Here is a 21380-nt window from a genome sequence, read left to right on the forward strand (position 1 = left end):
AAACTCCCAATTAGAAGAAATTAGCGAAATAAAAGCAAAAGGTAGTTTTATAAGGGCAAAGTCTAAATGGATAGAAAAAGGTGAAAAGCCAACAAAATTTTTCTTAAAGTTGGAATCGAGGAATTTTTTACATAAATCTATTGCTGAACTTGAAACAAAATCCGGAGAAATAATCTCTAATATTTCACACATTTTAAATGAGACTAAAACGTTTTATCAAAATCTCTACTGTGAAAAGGAAACTTCTCAAATAGATCTCGAAGATTTATTTCGAATAGCCACAAGGTTAGTGATGAAGTGGCAGAAACACTAGAAGGCTTAATTAACATAACGGTGAAGTTCTTAGTGCTTTGAAGCATATGAAAAATGAAAAAGCCCGGCCCTGATGGTTTCACTGCAGAATTCTTCAAATTCTTTTGGTGGGATTTAAATGTGTATCTTATAAAATCGCTAAATTATGCTTACAGAAACGGAGCTCTATCAGATACACAAGTTCAGGGTATCATCACTTGTATTCAAAGAAGGCAAACCTAAAAAGTTTCTAAAGAACTGGAGACCCATTTCATTACTCAATATTGTGTACAAACTTGCCTCTGCAGCTATAGCAGAGAGAATAAAACCAACTTTAACCACATTTATCAGTGAGGAACAAAAAGGCTTCATAAAGGGTAGATATATGGGAGAGGTTACAAGACAAGTGTATGACGTTATGGAATATGTAGATACCTATCAGATTCCAGGCTTGTTAATGCTTATTGATTTCGAAAAGGCTTTCGATTCTTTAGACTGGCGATTTATTCAAAACGTTTTCGCCTTTTTAATTTTCGCCCTTCCATTCGAAAATGGATAAAACTGCTCTATAAAAATTCTGAATCTTGTGTATTAGTAAATGGTTTTGCTAGTCCCTTTTTCAAACTAAGTCGAGGTTGTCGCCAAGGAGACCCAATCTCTCCATATATTTTCATAGTATGCACTGAAATATTAACCAGATTACTTAAAAGAAATAAATCTATCAGAGGATTAAAGATTGGATCTATTGAACAATTATTAGCGCAGTTCGCAGATGATACTTCCTTAATGTTAGATGGTACTGAAAGGTGCTTGCAAGCAGTCGTGAATACATTAACCTTTTTTGCACGTTTTTCTGGTTTAAAAATTAACATTGATAAAACAAAGTTGATTTGGATCGGTTCCAAAAACGAGTTCGAATGAAACTATTGAAGAACTGTAAAATGGACTGGACTGAAACATTTAAGTTACTGGGTATCAAATTTGATATTGATCTTGAGAATATGGTAGATGCTAATTACAACGAAAAATTTAAAGAAATTGAAAATTTAATGAAAATGTGGAAATGTAGAACGTTAACGCTGTTTGGACGTAACACAGTGCTAAAATCCTTATTGTTACCAAAACTTAATCTCTTATTTTCTACCGTTCCTACACCATCAGAAACTGTAATACAAAATTTCCAAGCAAAATGCTTTCGATTTATTTGGAGTTTAAAACCCGATAAGATTAAAAGGAACAGGGTAATATGCAATATTCGGACGGGGGTTCAATACTCCATTTGTAAGGATGTAATTGCTTCTCAAAAGATTTCATGTCTTAGACGATTTACCTTCTCGAACACAATACATCAATTATTTCTTTACGAATCAAATACTATTCCAAGTAATATTCTAGAAATGGATGCAATCTATATAAGAGATAATATCATTAACAACATAAGAAACCCTTCTGGTGAGATGTTTTATCATCCTGGGCTCTATTCCTGAATAAGCATAAGAAAACACGAAAGGATGCGCACTCACAGTATATATGGTATAATGATAATGTTAAGATTGATAAAAAATGCATATTTATTAAACAATGGGAAGAAGCCGGAGTAAAATATATCAATGATTTGATAGATCAGGATGGTCAACCTCTTTCATACCTAGATTTCAAAAATAAGTACAATATTTCCTCCAATTATTTAACATTTCACGGGGTTAAAAAGGCTTTGAATAAATATTTGAACGAGCTTGATTATGACGATAATACACCATTAACAGCACCATTACTACCATTTAACATTCGTTTGCTCCTGAATACCAAAAAGGGCTCAAAATATTACTATAATGTGTTATTAGGATCCAAGTTCCAGAAAATTTCAGCCAATCAACAATGGGAGAAAGAATTAGTAAAACAATATACAGATAGGGAATGGAAGAATATTAATGAAATTCCATTTCGATCAACTGATAGTGTTCAATTACGGTGGTTTCAATATAAAATTATTAACCGAATTCTTCCAGTTGGAAAATACTTGTTTAAGATTGGATACCAAAACTCTCCTATCTGTACAACTTGTCACAAGTTCATAGCAGATATCTGTCATGTTTTATGGAATTGTGAAATTGTCAACTCAATCTGGATTGAAGTCCAAAACTGGGTAAACAGTAAGGCGGAAATCAATGTACAGTTTACTAAAGAAACAATTTTGTTGGGCTTTCCTTCTAAAAGAAATGACCCTTTAAACGTAATCTGTCTCGTAATAAAAAAACACAATTTTCAAAGTTTATGTTAAACGAGGAACACTTTCCTTTGCTTCGATCCAGAGGGAGTTGACAAGTTACTATAACATAACAAAAGCCATAGCTTACTCTAACTGTGATTACAACAAATTTGTTAAATTTTGGTCCAGTTGCCATAAGTTGTTTGTTTGACCAATATATTCAACTACTCTTTTCGATGAAACTTCGTTCTATCGATGCACAATATTGATCCAGTTGCCATAACTTGGTTGTTTGAACCACTTTATTCAATTACCTTTTTCGATGAAACTTTGTTTATGGTTGTATGACATTAGTCCATCTGCTATAAGTGGTATGTTTTGAACAACTTTATTCAATTACTACTATCAATGAAACTTGTTTATTGATGTACGGTCCAGTTGCCATAAAGCAGTTTGTTTCTAAACCACTCTATTCAATTACCCTTTTCGATGAAACCTGGTTTCTCGATGTATGGTCTAGTTGCCATACGTAGTATGTTCCTTAACTACTCCATTTAATTACCCTTTTCAATGAATCTTTGTGTATCGATGTATGACATTGGTTATACCAATTTATTCAATTACCCTTTTCAACGAAACTTTGTTATCGATGTATGACATTGGTCCAGCCGCCATAAGTGGTATGTTTGAACCACTCTATTTAATTACTCTTTTTTGCTGAAACTTTGTTTCTCGATGTATAGCATTGGTCCAGTTACCATAAGCAGGTTGTTTGAACCATTTTATCCAATTAGTCCTTTGATGAAACGGCTTCTCGATAGATGAAAATGCTCGTGCTGCCATAAACAGTTTGTTTTCAATGAAGTATGTGTTAAATGACATATTATGTATGACATGTATGATTTGCTGTACAACAAAAAAAGTGGAATAAAAAAAAAAAAGGAAAAAAAAGTCAATTCCTCAGTCAAGCTAGTGGTGTTCCGATTAGTTGAAATAATCGAAGATTGGTCGAAGTGACCAAACGACCAAGCAATCGATCACATTTTCTCATAATATAACACAAACGATTTTGGAACTGCTGTTTTAGTCTTTGAAACACTTGACAATGGAACATATATCTTCAAAGTGGTAAGGACCTGAAATCTTGTTTAATTCTTAGGAAACTCACATCACTAACTGAAAAGTCATGACTGAATATAATAATAATAATAATAATAATAATAGTGCATTTATATAGCGCTATTTCCAAACATAAGGATGCTCAAAGCGCACAAACATGGTTTGATATTAGGGAAAGTCAGGGAAAGCTTGGCGAAAGAGGAAAGTTTTTAGTAAGGATTTAAAGGATGACAACGTTTGAGAGTCTTTGAGTTCTTGGGGCAGATTATAACTCCAGGAAGTTTATGTTCATGATATATTACTCATCACTTTAAAGTAGCAAGTTGCATCATGTTTTACATATCTACAATAACAACCTAAAAATGAAGCTAACCAATTTTTTCGATGATTGCTCGTTGGTAATGAAGCAATCATCAATTGTGAGATTTCAACCAATTCCCAACACTAAGTCAAGCACTCACTGAGTTGAGTCTGTCGATCTGGAGGTGCAGCTGGTCTTTCTGGGTGTCGATCTCGGAGACAGTGGCCATCTTCTGGAGCTCCCGCTCCTCCACCGCCAGTCGCATCTCCTCCTCCTTCTCATCCAGCCTCCTCCGCAAATCTTCCTGCAGCTGCATCACTGCCAACTCCTTCTCCCTCTCCTGCAACACCGACAACCTTTCTTACTACGGCCATCGATTTGGTTAGATCAAGCATGGGGTATTGGAAAACATGCACAGGGGCCAGATGATGAAGATGATGATGATGATAATGATGATGACGATGATGATGATTTCCTACTTACAGCAAGGGTCTTAAGACTGGTTTCAAGAAATTATTTTGGGTTTCAAACTGTGGTAGTGTGTAAATATCTCACATCCTCAATTGATTTACCAGAGAGTAACTTCAAATATCAATCATCAGAAGAAAGGAGCAGCTCAAACATGCATGCACACACGTACGCACGCATGCACCGACTGTCTTTGCAACTTCATGGACCATGCCCCCTTTGTGCAAGTACCCCAACTGAACATATCTCAACACATTTAGCCTTCTCTGACCTTGACATCCAGCACCTCCTGGTGGGCCTTTTCTTGGTCAGCCATCTTTTGTTGCCAGATGCCATCCCTCTCTCCTACACTGGCCTCGATCTTCTCCAGGGTCACCTTCTCCGTCTCTTGCTACAACACACAACATCCATGTCTTACACAACACAGTTTTCTTTATCAGTTTCAGGTTGCCATTGTACAAAACACCCTTAGCACTAAGGCAATTGTAAGTCTATTTTGCGACACTTGAGATCTACAATTTTCACAGAAGTACAAATATGAAAACTATAAATATAAATATGTTAGCTGTTATGACAAGCATGGGCTGCTGAAGACCAATTCTGTGGTACCTTCATGGGTCTCAGGAGAAGACTAAGATTGAGTGGGTATAGCTCTAAACTGCTTTTAGCAATATTCTAGCAATATCAGATAAGTATGAGACTTTCAGTGTGAGATGTACCTGCATGAGTGAGATGGCCGCTGCCTTCCCCCGGGACAGCTCCTGGACCAGCGTCTCTTTCTCCTCCTCCAGACTCTGCTCAGCGACCTCCAGTCTCTCCTGCATGTCAGTCTTCAGCTGTACCTTCTCATCCTTCAACCTACGGATTATCTCCCTTGATTTCTCCAGCTGCTCTTGCACTGCAGTGGCAATTTTGGTAGTTGCTTGAACTGGGGCATGTGACTTTTGTATTTGTTTGTTTTGCAGTTTAATGCTGCACTTGGCAATTTGAGATCTATAAGACGGTAGTCTACAAATAATCAAGTCTGGACCAGACACTCCAGTGACTGATGTCATGAACATCAATTTACGCATTTTGGGACAAGATGAAAAGCATCAGCCAACAGAGCTGCTAACACGCAACAAATTTTGTGATTTCCTGATTAATACGTGTAGTTATACGTGTAGGTAATGATGAGCGAACACTTCACCCACTTGGTTACCCCAACACCCTCACAATTTTGTAAGCTCTTTCAAATTTTGAGCTATTAAAAATAGTTGTTTAGTTGTATTTATAAGCTACAGTGTCCACTTATACTACAGACACATAACGCATGCAAATTGATTTGTGTATAAGTATCAATCACTACTGTCACTCTAGGCACTGTTGAACTTCTTTACCCAGGCCTCCTAGCATCCTTGGTGACATACCTTGCTTCTCCAGCTTCTCAGTCTTCTCCTTCAGCTCGGTGTTCTCCACCTGCCACACCTGTGCCTGACCTTTGACCTCCCTGAGTTCCTCATCCTTCCTCTCTAGCTCCTCATGCACCTGTTTCTTGACCTCTGCAATGGCCAGCTCACGGTCTGTTTCCAGCTGCTGAATCAGCTTCCGTGCCTGCTTTATCTGACTCTGAAGCTTCGTCACGTCTGGGGCCGCTCCTCCGCCAGTCTAGGGAGGGGAATGGTTCTTCATCAACAGTTCACAATTTTCGAAACCTTGTACTATATATGGCCTGAGCCTGACCCATCCTTAACACCTGTCCTCGAACCTGACCCTGACCCATAGGCGACCGACTCTGATATATTTATAAGTATGACCTATATGTATAAGATATAAGAAAGGTGTGTCAGTAAATCAAAACAAAATGGCAGCCCCGGCTCGGCTCGGCTCTGTTTCCGTCTGACAAACGCTTCCATCGCTTTGACCGTTGAATAAACTGCACAATTTATACTCAGTTGACCTCTGTAAAGTACCTTGCGTATCACAAACCTGGTGATTTTATTCCCATTTAAAGCTTTCAATAATTTTGCCGTCCATACTCGCACGAAGTCAGGACATAAGCCCGGAAGTAAACAAATCTCAGGCTACAGACCCGCACCGAATAGTAGAGCGAGTCTCTGATTGGATAGCGTCTTCTATTATTCCCACCTCTTTTAACGTGCAACTATATTATCCAATCAGAGACTCGCTCTACTATTTGGTCTAGGGAGGGGGAAAGAGCTCTTCATCAACGATACACAACTTTTGAAATACCTGACCCCAATCCTGGAAGCTGAAACATGAGAGTGACCTTGACCTGGAACAAATCTTTGACCCAAGACTAACCTTGACCCTGACCCTTGTTTGGCATTCAAAGGGTGGATCTAACACAAGATTTCAGAAGGGGGCAATATGTCATGGTGCACACAGAACTTTTGACTGAAGTGACTAAATCTTTCTCATTTTGTTCTTATAACTGCCTTGAAGAAAGGAAAGATTGATAATCGTTTTTGCTCTATACAGTTTACAGTTTGGAATCTAAATTTGTTGTTCATCTAATGTTTAAGCATAATTCGATTTAAGTACATTTAAAATCATGAACACAATGTAGTTCTGAAAATTTTGAGGGACATTCCACTGACCTTGATTCTCTCATTTTCCTTCTGCAAGTCCTCCATCTTCCTCTCCAGGTCCTCCTTCTCTGTAGCCAGGACCAGGTTCTTTTCTTTGCCAGACTTGATGGTTTCCTGCACCGAGTCAACAAACCCTCCAGGCGATTCATCTACAAGGACAATTTGGCCTTTGAGAAAGTCACTTGGTTGGTTAGTTTAATGGCGCACTAAGCAATATGCCAGCTATATGGCGGCAGACTGTAAATAATTGAGTCTGCACCAGACAATCCAGTGATAAACAGCATAAGCATCAATCTACACAATTGGGATACGATGACATGCGTCAACCAAGTTAGCGAGCCTGACCACCCTATCCAGTTACTCGACTCTTACGACAAGCATGGGTTGCTGAAAACCAATTCTAACCTGGATCTTCACGGGTAGACTTTCAGAAAGAATGACTCATGCCTATAAAAGATTGTGTTTTGACTATCGATGAAAATATTTTAGACATGTTGCATCAATCATCTGATCAATAAACTGCATTCCCATACAATTCATTTATTGATACTAAGTCACTTTTTGTTTGCTGCTGAACTCCGTTCTCAGAATTATTACAGCTAAAAACACTGGCCTATTTAAATAAGTCTGGACAGTCAAGTAAATGAAACCATGAGCAAAGATCTATGAAATTCGCATGCATTTTCCACGTCAGTGAGACTGTCACATCTTATGGCAACCATGGTCTGTTGACGACCAATTCTAACCCAAATCCTTATTGGTCACTGGGTCACTAATGGGGAAGTCCACTGACCTTCTTCTTCAGTATGGTCACTTCATCCGTTGCCCCAGGCGTGTTGGGGGAACTAGGGGGGACAGCAGCTGCACTTGTCTTGGGGGAGAGTTTTTCTTGCAGCTCTGGTGGGATCTCCTTGCCTTCTTTTAACAACTTCACCTGTAAAACATTGAGAAATTATTGATACTTTTCATGTACCAGAAATATATGATTAATTCTTTAAGCAAAGGTAACATGAAATGTGCATGTCTCAGTTTACCTGCATCTATTGTGTTTGATTGTAGTGCATTAATGAATGCATTTCAGAGTAGTGCATGTTTTGTTTGAGCACACATGCATGTGCATTGACATGCATGCACTGTTTGATCATACCTGTGTGTAAATTTGAGTGTACCTTCCTTATGGATTTTGAGCATACCTGCCTGTATCATGTGTTTCAGTGTATCTCAATGTTATGCATACCTGCATCTGAAGCACCTTAACGAACTCCTCCTTCTCTTCCAGGAGGAGTCTGTAGTTCTGCTCCAGGTCCCGTTTGGCCAGCTGGTCTAGCTGTATCTGCTCCTTCAGCTCCGAGATCCGTCGGAACGCTCGGTCCTGCGACTGGGCCAGGGTTTTCTGTACAAATATTGACACTAGAGTCAACCAAATCACCTGGCTCCTGCTCTTATAACAAACATTTCTTTAGTGGATGCCCTGCTACTACCCAAACATTCCAGTAATCCACATAAATGAGCATGATAAGTCCACAGCACCATTTCAACAATATTTCAGGAATATCATTACGTGCAGGCCAAACGAGGACGGGAAGTACTGGAAGTTGTAGAGTAATACACTGGCGAAACCTACAGGTATCTTAACTGGGCTCACAAACTATGGATCAGTAAGTGTGAATCTGGTATTGGAACCAGTAATCAGCAGATCCTGCCACAACCATGGGCCAAAACTCATGTCCAGATATATGATGATGTGTGTGTGTGTGCAAATCAACCGTCACTACTTTTCCTAGACCTCTACCTTTACTGCTGCTGCTACTGCTGCTGCTACTACTACAGCTGCTGCTGCTGATGCTGCTACTACTACTAAAGCTGAATCTGATGTGGTACCTTCACTTTCTCTCTGTCCTGCATGGATTCCTTGTAAACAGTTGCCAGCTGAAACATAGGCCGACATTTATACATCAACACCTGATTAAAGTGGCCATTCATACAACAGCAGATCAAGGTTCCATTCATACACCAATATCTGATCAAGGTTCCATTTATACACCAATATCTGATCAAGGTTCCATTTATACACCAATATCTGATCAAGGTTCCATTCATACACCAATATCTGATCAAGGTTCCATTCATACACCAATAGCTGATCAAGGTTCCATTCATACACCAATAGCTGATCAAGGCTCCATTTATACACCAATAGCTGATCAAGGTTCCATTCATACACCAATATCTAATCAGTTGCCAGTTGAACATAGGCCGACATTTATACATCAACACCTGATCAAGGTGGCCATTTATACACCAACAGCTGATCAAGGTTCCATTTATACACCAATAGCTGATCAAGGCAGCAATTTTTACACCAGCTGCAAATCAAGGCAGATCTTTACACATCAAAGCCAATCAACAAAACTGCAGAAAATTACATAAAATGAGAAACAATTGCAAAGATCTATAATCAATGATAATCTAACATAAGTCGCTTCCATTCTATTATCAGTCAATCAAAAAACAGGAGTAAATGTTCTTCAAGACACATGTAAAATTTATCTAAGCTGCGATTGCCAACTTAAATCATGTACATGATGTACATGTATGATCAACTTATCAATGCATCAAGTTGAGGCTTCGTAGTCACATCATCATAACCATAACATAACCATCAACATCATCATAACCAACCTCCATGTATTTTGTCTTGTATTTGATCACCCGTCTCTCGTACTTCTTGACGTAAGTGTACAGTTCCTCCTTGCTAATGGCATCAAGGTTGACAGACGTCTCCTCGATCTCGCTCTCAATGTCTGACGGAACGTAGTGCTGATGTGAGAAGCTGACATTAGTGAAGAAGGAGCTATCACTGGCGACAGAGCTGATGGACGACGTCCTTGACCTTGAGACTCTCGGGGTATCATCGCCCTGGACGGAACCAAAGTCTGAGGCAGTCTGGAAGGGAATCATGAAAACATCAATGTTATGGGGGATTTTACCATTGAAATAATTAAAGTCAGCGCTTCACCTTATATTGCAAAGTGCACAAATCATGTGTTCTGGAGTCTGTAGGCTGTCTAGCTTACATATACAGGGCTCCAGATAACTTTTGGGGGTGTGAGTGTACTTACACATCATATTGCAAGTGGAGGTGTACTGAGAATTTTGAAGGAGTACTGACGTGTTTTTGTGTGAGCGAGTTGTTGTGGTTTGTCTGGACAATCCATCGATCACTATTTCCAGCCATGTATTTGTATTTGAAGACATGTGAGAAATAACTGAGCGACTGTGTGATGCGCGAAATGTCAGGTCCGACTGGATATAAATAGGAACAGTGTAGTTTTTAGCCAATCGAAAAATAGTGACGCATATCGTTGCATGGCAACGCAAGGGATTCCTACTGTCGGGGTTTCCTTATGTGTCAAATCGTGTTTGGCAAAAGAAACTTAACAAGTTTTTATCCGAAATAGATTTCCATTTGCACGATACGCACGGAAATTAAATGTTAGACGTACGAAGGTAATTATGTGCGTACACGATACGCTTGAAATCTGATATTGTGTCGTACTTAATTGATTTTGAGGCGTACATCATGCCTGTACGCCTCTTATCTGTAGCCCTGCATATATGACTGGTTAGTTTGCAATTACGTACACATAAATAAGTGGGAGAATATGATTGATGCATCGATTTACATTACAATGACTGACTGAGTTTGGTTTTACGCCGCTTTTAGCAATATTCCAGCAACATCACAGCGGGGGACACCAGAAATGGGCTTCACACATTGTGCCCATGTGGGGATTCGAACCCGGGTCTTCTGCGTGACGAGCCAATGCTTTGACCATTAGGCTACCCCACCGCCCCACATTACAATGAAGTTGACTTGAAAACAAACTGGTTGACAGCGACGCAACCTTGTGAGCTAAGTCATTTGGAGCTGGGAGATACAGACAATGTAGGTTCAGTATCACGCCATGCTTCAGATCTCCAGTATCACCAGATTGCGTTTGGTATGCGAGGTGGACAGTGTCATGAAAACCCCTTGTTTTACAAGCTGAAAGTGATTTATGTGTGTCCCTTAATCAATTTCCGTCTGTTTGCAATCACCAATATTCCAGCTAAATGATAGCGATCAATACATAATCAGGTCTGGACCAGACAATCCAGTGATTGACATCATGAGAATCCATCTACACACTTGTGAAACGATGACATGCTTTAACCAAGCCAGTGTGTCTGACCCACAGATACTGTTAGCTGCCTTCTACGACAAGCATAGGTTGCAAATAACAAATTCTAACTCAGATCTTCATGGGTCCTGTCATGGCTGGCACAAAAACATTTTCCTCTGAAATAGCAACCCTATTTTGTTACAAAAATATGCATCATGGGTCAGTGTATGAAAGAAGGCCCAACCTACCACCCTAGACGGGTTAAATTTCAGACGGACGGTCTAGATTTACAGCTTGCCAGCCCAATGGTCTGGTAAAAAAATGAAATTTTTAGAGTAAAATTAATATTTTATACTTATCCTGACTCATGCTTATTGCTTGTCTTCTTCTTCTTGTGAACCTAGTGGAACACGTGTATCTCCCAATTGAAGTTCCCTTCAATAAAAAAATCACTCATTAGTACTCACCACGAGTTACCTCCCTTCCACAGCGCAGGAACGAGGGCGGCACCTGAACTCATGTGCCTCACTCTCTCCTTTTTTGTTTTGAGCCCGACACTTTATTTTTCCGAAGAAATCCAAAGTGTTTAGTGGGGAGGACGGGAGGGCTTACCTCATGAGTCAGGATAAGTATAAAATATTAATTTTACTCTAAAAAAATTCATATTTTTCCTTTCCTGACTCATGCTTATTGCTTGTAGAATCCGACGGAACAGGAGGTGGGATTATATATACTTTGGATTTACTAATTAGTGATTTGAACTGAGATGATTGTAATAACCCTATGGGAACTTCATAAAGGCACTGAACTGAAGAATTCCTGCTGTTAACTTATCAGCTGCCATATAAAGGTTATTACAATTTACTGAATATAATAAAAGTATATACAACATTAAAGTGAGCTGAAGCCATTAATGTGATAGTATAAACTTCTGAGAGTTTATAGTGAATACTTTTATAATGAACCAAAGTATTAAGCTTACAATATGCATATATATAGGCTATAATAATACTGTGCTTAAGATATAATATAACTTAAGCTGTATAATAGTAACCAACTACTTAGAGTTTGTTAACTAATACATGTTATGAATTGAACATATGACTGAGCTTAAGGATTGATAACTTAAGCTGAACATATATATAATAGCAGAACTCCTAGGAGTTGTAAGCATATATATATAGTATGATATAGAACCATAGTACTGAGCTTAAGATAATAAATTAAACTTAAGCAAAATTACATAGATAGCATGTAGCTATTAGTACTGTTATCAGATAAGTATAAAATCTGTAAGATAGACTTATCTTCTCCGTGGAACTGTCAACTGTTGAGCGAGGACCATGGGACCGAAATGGTGGATACCTGAGACGTCCTTGGTGGTGATATCTCTTAGATAGTGGTTGGCAAACACCATATCGGATCTCCAAAAACATCCCTCCATAATGGTATTCAACGAGCAATTTCCATGTAGAGCGAGAGTTGAGGCTAGCGCTCTAATTTCGTGAGGATTAGAAGCTCTTGGAGAGGTCGAGTCCTGCAGCCTTGTAGGCCTCGTGAGTATGACAGTTCTGATCCAAATAGAAATCGAGTAGTACGCGACACTTCTGTCTGCAAAGCGGTAGATATAGGGATAAACAATCTTTGAATTTCCCTCTACTTTGCTTGGATCGTTGGAGATATATTTTCAGTGCACGCACAGGGCAAAGTGATAGGTCCATCGATCATGCGCGTCCAAGTATGGATGACAGAGCTGGGACATGGAACAATCTGTCTGGTTGACCTGGCAGTTGATTTTTCGCTATAAAGTCCCAGCTTAAGTCCCAGATGAGCCATGTTATGAGTATCATCAAAGTGTTCTCAGAATCCAGCGCGGAATCTCAGACATCCCTGGGCAGTAGCTTATGCTAACAGGAATAAGGTCTTGTGGGTCAGTGATTCAAACGAAGCAGATAACAATGGTTCATAAGCCTCACTCGTGAGGTGTTGGAGTACTATATTTAGATCCCAGGCTGGAGCTTGAAACTTCCGCTTCTGATCCTCCAATCGAACGCCAGAACAAAGCCGAAAGTAACTCTGGTGTTTAAGTCAACTTGACGTTCTCATAGTTATGACAGAACTTATGGCTGCAAGATAAGTGGACAAGGTTGAGCCTTTTAGATTCTTAGTTTGACGTGAGATAACATAAGAAATCTGCCACTTGAGGATGTAGCATATCTGGCTGAAAATCCTTTCTTAGCAGCATAATTGACAAAGCTGTGCCATTTGTCATCGTACAAGTTAGAGTTGAGTTACGTAGTGCAAGCGTGACCGCTTTAGCTGCTCTGGCAGAATAACTTTCCTCTTATTCAAACATGCCTTGATACAATCCACACGGAAGTTGGTATGCTTCTGGTGTCTTGTGCATTTGTTTGGTGTGCGGATGTATCAATAGATTGCGCCAGTGGGAGCTGGAAGTACTGGGTTTTCCATTCCTAGCATGAGATCTGAAACCACGTTCTTCGCTGGCCAGTAGAGGTAGCGCCACCAAAATCAGATCGAGGCTCTTCGTTTGACTGATTTTCTGTAAGACTTGTGGGATTAACACAGGAGGCGGGAAAGCGTACGTGTTGAGTCCCTCCCATGATATGCTTAGTGCGTCCGTTGCCCATGCTAGTGGGTCTGGCACTGGCGATACGAAGGTTGTCAGTTGTTTGTTGAATCGAGTGGCAAATAGGTCTATTAAGGGAGATCCTATTTCCATGATTATTTGATTGAATATCTCTGTGTGGAGCATCCATTCTGTCGGCGACGGTTGGTGTGGCCGAGAGAGAGCGTCTGCTAAAACATTCTTTGCTCCTGGAATGTGGCAAGCTCGAACAGTCTGAAACATCGAGTGAGTAGATTCAGTGATCTTGTTGAACCTTGTTTGTTCACATAAAACGCCACTGTTGAATTGTCTGTGTGAATCATCAACTGAGCGTTCTGTAGTAGGTTGCTCCAGTGACTTATGGCGTTTATGACTGCTTGCATCTCTAGCAGATTTATGTGACATTTGCTCTCTTGATTGCTCCATAGGCCTGATGCTGTCCTGCCGGCAAGGTGGGCTCCCCAACATTTTAGTGACGCGTCTACGTAGAGATGTGTTTTCGATTCAGGCTCTACTAAGGAGACGCCTGCGCAAACATTCACTCTCTTGGTCCACCAGAGTAGATGTGGTTTGACGTAATCTGGTAGACTGAATGGTAGAGGGTCCTCGAGATGAGCATTGATGAGGACTTGTAATGGACGAATTGAAGCCTGCCTCTGAGTGTCAAGTCTTGAGCTGATGTGAGTAGTCCCAATAGGCTCTGCCACTGTCGAGTGGTAACGGAGAGAGTAGGGCTTGGGGAATCAGTTGTTGGATCTTGATCCATCTGTCCTCCGGGACTACTAAACGATTCTGAGCTGTAAGGAATCGTATACCTAGAAAATGCAGATCCTGCGTTGGTTCTAGGTCCGACTTGAGTAGATTTACTAACCAACCTAATTGAGTTAGTAACTTGATTATAAAGTTCAGCTGTAGTCTGAGACGCTGTGGATCTGGATCCACTTGTATACTACCGTCGTCTAGGTAAAATGCGCCCGCAGACCTTGAACATGTAGGTATGAGACAATAGGCTTGGTTACTCTTGTGAATACCAAAGGGGCTGAAGTGATTCGGAAGGAAGTACCTTCCATTGGTAATGTTTGCCGTCTAGGATAAATCTTAGATATTTCCTTGAGCTGGGATGAATCGGAATGTAGTAGATATCGTCTTGCAAATCTATGCTGGCCATGTAATCTAGTGGACTAATTAATTGCGAAGTTGTGGTAAATGTATCATAAACGCGTTGGTGGTTTTGCATAGATATTCTCTGTTGAAGGTGCTCATGTTGTAAATGAGACGATATTTCTCCTTGGAATTCTTTTTCGGCACTAGGAAAACTGGGGAGTAGAAACGTGGTACGATGTTTCGTTGATCCAGAACTTCTAAGGCCTGTTTGTTTAGCAGAGACTGTACTGTTTCTCTTAACATAGGTAGTTGTGCCGGTTGAACGTTGAACCATGGCGGGGTGACTGTTAATGGCAACTTGGTCTTGAGTTGTATAAGATATCCGTGCTGTAGGATGTTGGATACATAAGGATCTTGTAGTATTCCCCAGTTTTCCGAGTGTAGTTGAAGACGTCCACCCACTTGAGAAGGTTGTACTGGAACGACTGGGGGTGGAAGACTCCAGTCGTTCCGAACCTGACTTTCATCGTTTAAATCCACGGGCACCTCTGGATGATCTGCCTCTAGCTGATCCTCCTCTAAATTTGCTGTATGGGCGACGAAAAGAATCCTTGGGATTATTAGCTGCAGCTAGTTTCTTGTCCCGTGCTCTCTGTAGCCCTGAAAACTTAGACTTGCCCGAGTATCTCTGTTTTGACTGTTTAAAGACCTTCGCTAAGGTATCCATGGATCTAATCATAAGTACCTCTCTGGAATCTTTAGATACTTCTTTGGAGACCTTGTTTATGTTGCCACCAAAAAGTAAGGGCGATGACCATGGAGCTGTGTAAAGAGGCTCTGTGAATTGCTTATTCCAAGAGCAGAAGGCTAGTAAGCCTTGCCGACGAGCCATGGTAGTAGTTTCAGTAAGCGCTGAAAGGTGCTCTGTAAGAAATTGGTGGTCTTTTTTCTGCATGAGTAGAGCTGAGTAGATCATTCTGTCTTCCTCGTCTGTAGAATTCTTGAACTTGGTGATGAGAGTCTCATTAATAGTTCTAGATCTATTTAATCCGAAGAACATCCTTCTGGAAATGGTATCTAATTGGGCCAGTTTGCGATCGTCTACTCTGTAACTTCTGGACTTGGTATCAGTGATAAGTTTAAAGTTGTCATCAATATCCTGGGCCTTGAAAAAGGGTTCCATATTATGTCCAGCAAATTTCTTGGCATTGAGGACCGGTAAATGAGTAGATTGGGCTTTAGAAGATTTGGAGCAGGCTGTATCTAGTTTAGCTGGTACGGCTGCGATCGGGTCAGTTGTAATTCATTCACCATCCAATATCTTATCTCAGCATCTGAGAAAATGATACCATCCTCCTCTTCTGACGTATGGTCATATGTCGGAGTCATAGGAAGATCTATGAGAGGACTGTGGAGAACGGACTGACGAGTGGCTAGTGTACGGAGACCTTGGAGAAGACATCCTTCGCGAAGGCTGGGGGCTTCGCGAACGGTGAGGGCTTCGCAAACGCTGTGGGCTTCTTGAACACTGGGGGCTTCGCGAACGCTGGGGGCTTCGCGAAGTTCTTCTAGGCGAGGTAGAAATGGAACCACTTAGCCTTCGCGTCCTTCACGAATGTCTCGAGTCAGTGTCCGAATCGACATGTGAGCGCTTGCTTCGCGAACGACCTCTGTGAATTACAAGGTGCGTGCTCGGCGAAGCGCTCCTTCTCCGCGAAGCCTCTCGCAATAGGTGAGGCTCTAGCTCCTTTGCGGAGGTGGCCTGGGACTTCCTATGCAAAGAGCTCGCTCCGGGCTGGGATGCCCTTCTCGGAGGCGCGTCTGTGGGCTCTTGGGCCCTACGCGAAGCCAAGGCGGGCTCTGGGGCCCTGTATGACTTAATATGGGTTGGGCTCTGGGGCCCGTGGCTCTGGGGCCTCTGTAAACCGTAACGTTCTTCCATCAGCCTCATGATTTGGTTGACCAGGTCGTCTGAGGCGGTCTGCGCTGATGATGAGGGTTGTCTCTCTGCGAAGGTGACGGGACCCTCAGTCAAAATTTCTGGTGACAGCGTAGGCATCTCCGGTTGTGTGCTAATCTGCGCTGAGGTGACAGTCGCAGATACAGGACGTTTCTTGTGACGAACCTCTGGAATGATAATCGGAATGTCATCATCATATAAGGCTAATTCTGTGACTGGTAAAATATCAGAGGCAAAATTATTAGATTTTGTAGATTTCCCTTTTGACGTAGTTGTAGACCTGGGTGTACGAAGCGTACGAGATGATATGGACGCTTTGCTAGTCTTAGAATGAGAAGACGGCAGATCTTGAGATGCAGGTGGCTTCTTGGACATAGCGGACTGCGTCCCACGCTTATCCCCCGAGGGAAACTCAGGCATGCCACCAGCCGGTGGCGGGTCGCCAGTCAACAGTTGACAGGAACATTAATTTGTGATCTATTAGCCATGACTGAAATTTGTTTTGAGATATATCTGCCTTCCGTCTAAAAACGGAACATAAATATTTATCAAAGGCAGAAATTGGTAAATTAATACAAAATTTACAACGAGAAACAAAAGAACATGGAGTAATGCAACTAGGGCATTTTAAATGTGGATCAGTAGCAGAGTAACGTAGTTTACAATCTGTGCAGATTCTCATTAACGTAAACTACTGAACAATCACGGCGAACCGTGAATAAACAGCAGAAATACAATTAATATCAATGCAAAATTGAATAAGGATACTAGTAACACCTCTATACTAAGTATAAGAGGTACTAAACTAAATATAAATAAAGGATATAATGTGTTGGGAGACACAGGCGCTCTCACGTCCAGCTCACTGGGCGAAGAAGGAGAGAGTGAGGCACATAGGTTCAGGTGGCGCCCTCGTTCCCGCGCTTGTGGAAGGGAGGTAACTCGTGGTGAGTACTAATGAGTGATTTTTTATTGAAGGGAACTTCAATTGGGAGATACACGTGTTCCACTAGGTTCGCAAGAAGAAGAAGACAAGCAATAAGCATGAGTCAGGATAAGGAAAAATTTGAGATGTTATATACATCTGAGTCATATCTTGGTGTCTGGTCTGGTTAAATCCATTTTTGACTGGTAACATTTTGAAGTTACCAGCCCTGATGTCTGGCTGGGGTTTTGGCTATTTCAAACACTGTCATGGGTGTCATGTTTCTTGGTCACTGCCTCAAACAGAGAAAAGGAATATTATAGCGACATGAAATTTCAAAATTTTGTCATACAGTATCTCTTACCTCATAATGACTGTCATTGTTGGTGGTCTCCAGGGGGATCTCCACCAACTGTCCCGTAGCGACAGCCCCCTGAGTAGGGGATGCCACTGCCCCATCTTGCCCACTCAGATCCAGCAGGGCGGGGCCATCCCCTGCCCCACCATTATCCTGACCATTGCCTTTCTGAGGTGTGCTCTCCGCCAGCGGTTTTCCTGGAGTGCCTTCCTCATCAGTCTGAAACAAATACAAAAGTGAGTAAGTGAGTGAGTGAGTGAGTGAGTGAGTGAGTGAGTGAGTGAGTGAGGTCATAGAGTGAACGAGTGTTTTGTTTGTTTTATTGTTGTTTAGCGATACACTCAGCAATATTCCAGCTATATGGCGGCGGTCTGTAAACAACAGAATCGGGACCAGACAGTCCAATGATCAACAGCATGAGTATCGATCTACACAATTGGGATACCATGACATGTGTCAACCCAGTCAGCAAGACTGACCACCCGATCCCGTTACTCGCTTCCTACGACAATCACGGGTTGTTGAAGACCAATTCTATCCCGGATCTTCACAGGTGAGTGATTGTGGTTCTCAATACTATTCAAGTTATATCACAACATGTTGGCTCTATGTGGAAGACAGGCTCAATGCTGGTCTTTGAGTTTTACCACGTTGGTGAACAAATACACTCGATAACCCCATGTAAGTTTAGAATATGTCCGCAGTTTCTGAAAACAAAGATAGCTTAGCTAACAAACCAAGAACAGATACTGGACAAAAATAGTTAGGGATATATGTAAATTTTGAAATTATGAATAACAATCTATTTATTCATTGACACACTGATAAAATATCAATCATAAAAATACCAATATCCCTAACTTATTTTGTCCAGTATATTTGGGGCCAGCTGGTATTTGAAACCAATGATTTAAGATTGCTGGTGGGCCAAAGGAATGTAACAAATGGTTGCAAACTATCAACAAAACCAGGCATATGGTCTTAATGCTGCAGTCAGAAATTTTCCCAAAATACTCTGACAGCCTGTAAATAACCGAATCTGGACCAGACAATAAACATGATAAAATGACTCAAAGCAAGAATTACAAGTTGCACATTTGGTCCATCATCACATGCAAACCACCAAACCTAGATCAATACAGACCTGTAGCTGATGCAGGTGCTCTGAGTCGCACATCTGGTGCACAGAGACAACTGAGTCTGACCAACTGATCCTCCAGGATGATGGGAATATGAACCTACATTATTTCTCAAAACAATATGTTTTAACAGAAATATCAAGCTTCACCACAAACACCTGACCTACACACAGGTGAAATGTCACCATTACAACATCATCAACAGATGTAGAAATATCTCCACAGTATGTTCTTAATGATGCAAGCAGCAATATTCCAACAATATTCTGTCAGCCTGTACATAAAAGACTCTGGACCATGTGGACCAGACAATCAAGTGACTGAAAGCAAGAACCACATTTCTCAAAAATAACTTCTAAACAGAAGTGACCGCCTCCATGGTGTAGTGGTTAGAGCGTCCGCCCGGAGAGCGGAAGGTCGCGGGTTCGATCCCCGACCAAGTCATACCAAAAGACGTTAAAATATGGTACTTGTTGGTCCCTGCCTGGCGCTTGGCATTAATGGGTACAACAAGGACTGGTCGACTCGGAGTCAGTATAATGTGTCAGAGTGGGGTATTCATGCTTCACTGCGGCATGGTATCTCAGTGGGCTAGCACTATAAATCCAGCTTAAGTCTTGGCTAGTACAGGCAGCCTCACATACACATACACACCCATGCACGTCGTCATATGAGCGAAATATTCTCAAGCACGACGTAAAACCCAATTTCACCTCACCTCTAAACAGAAGTATCACCAAAGCTACAGACAGGTGAGACATCACCATTAACATCATCAACACAAGCAGAAAATATCTCGACACCAGTCGACACATCAAATGGATACAACCATGACAACTAAACTTACAAGAATCATAACCAAAGTATAATCATAATAATATACCTGTTTTTTCCGCCTGTACATATTGTAGTTGGAGGTATGAATATTACTGATATAGGAATACATGGTGGGTCAGAGCATGTGGAAACCATGTGGTGCACGAACAACATCTGAATCAATGGGATCACCATCTGTGCTGCAGACAGTCATCGCCGAGATAGAGTTACAGTCATACCATACTGGGTCTACTTACTGCACAGGGTCCATTGCCACAAGGCAATCTTAGTGCTACAACTATCATAAAAATATCTTCGTATGTGATAGTTATGATTGTCGCATCCCTAAGATTGTTTTGAGCAAGTGGACCCAGGCCCAGTTTGATTAGGTCGTAGGACTGCACCTTTTGATCAATTACGCTCAATTTCAAGTCAAAACACACCTTATGAAACATTAATGAGTTTTCGACAATAGTGATCATGAATAATGAATTGAATTCATTAATGGATACTACTGTACGATTCACTAAATGTACAAGTGAATCGTAACAGCCCTCCTACGCAGTATTCAAAATCCATGCTTCTGCACTGGCCCGTAACCACTAAATTGTGCCGAGGACAGGTAAAATAGCCATTGAGTGATTAAGTGAGTATGTTTTACAAAACTTTCAGCAATATTTCAGCAGTATATCATGGCGGCGGACACCACAAATCAGTGTGATGAGCGAACGCTTTACCAACATGGCTACCCCACCCCCTTCAAAATATCCATTGAGGGACCCACAGAATGTTTAACTTTTCACAAAAGCTATGACAAAGACCACCTGACATTAGTGCTTAATATCGAACACCGTTGAAGGTATTCTTATATATTTGCAGTAAACAATACTTATAATGAACTGATGGATATAACAAACTGGTTTTTTTTTGTGTATAAGTCAAAATGAGTATAACAAACTATGGTTATAACTAGTGGTGGTTTCGATTAATTGAAATAATCGAAGATTGGTCGCAATGACTAAAGACCTAGCAATCGATCATGTTTTCTCATAATCGAACACAAACAATTTTGGAACACTTGTTTGCTTTAAGAATACTTTTCACAAGGTTGGTTTTGCCTGTGACATTAAATTTACATTTCATGAGCACTACCAGCCTGTTCCAAATCAGGATTGAATTTATCTTTAAGACTCCAGTAAATTTATGTTCCTAACATACGAGTCATCCTTTAAAGATGTAAAAATTGGCAAAGGCATTTTGTTCAATTTGCAAAAGATTTGAAAGAACTGCATGTTTTTTTCTTT

The 21380-nt window shown here is 40.9% G+C and overlaps 1 protein-coding gene across 1 annotated transcript in view; it reads right to left on the bottom strand.

Annotated features, from left to right (window-relative positions):
* The window catches only part of LOC124270530 (golgin subfamily A member 4-like), a 56584-nt gene that overhangs the window by 30540 nt on the left and 4664 nt on the right, over positions 1 to 21380 (bottom strand). The window contains 11 exon segments of the mRNA XM_046705549.1: positions 4081 to 4260; positions 4660 to 4779; positions 5108 to 5286; positions 5798 to 6035; positions 6989 to 7095; positions 7098 to 7128; positions 7773 to 7913; positions 8217 to 8372; positions 8861 to 8908; positions 9662 to 9925; positions 18128 to 18340. Of these exon segments, the coding sequence (XP_046561505.1) occupies positions 4081 to 4260; positions 4660 to 4779; positions 5108 to 5286; positions 5798 to 6035; positions 6989 to 7095; positions 7098 to 7128; positions 7773 to 7913; positions 8217 to 8372; positions 8861 to 8908; positions 9662 to 9925; positions 18128 to 18340 (1677 nt within the window).

Source organism: Haliotis rubra, unplaced genomic scaffold (genome assembly GCF_003918875.1).
Source record: "Haliotis rubra isolate DU_JTF1 unplaced genomic scaffold, ASM391887v1 Scf1523, whole genome shotgun sequence".
Classification (NCBI taxonomy): domain Eukaryota; kingdom Metazoa; phylum Mollusca; class Gastropoda; order Lepetellida; family Haliotidae; genus Haliotis; species Haliotis rubra.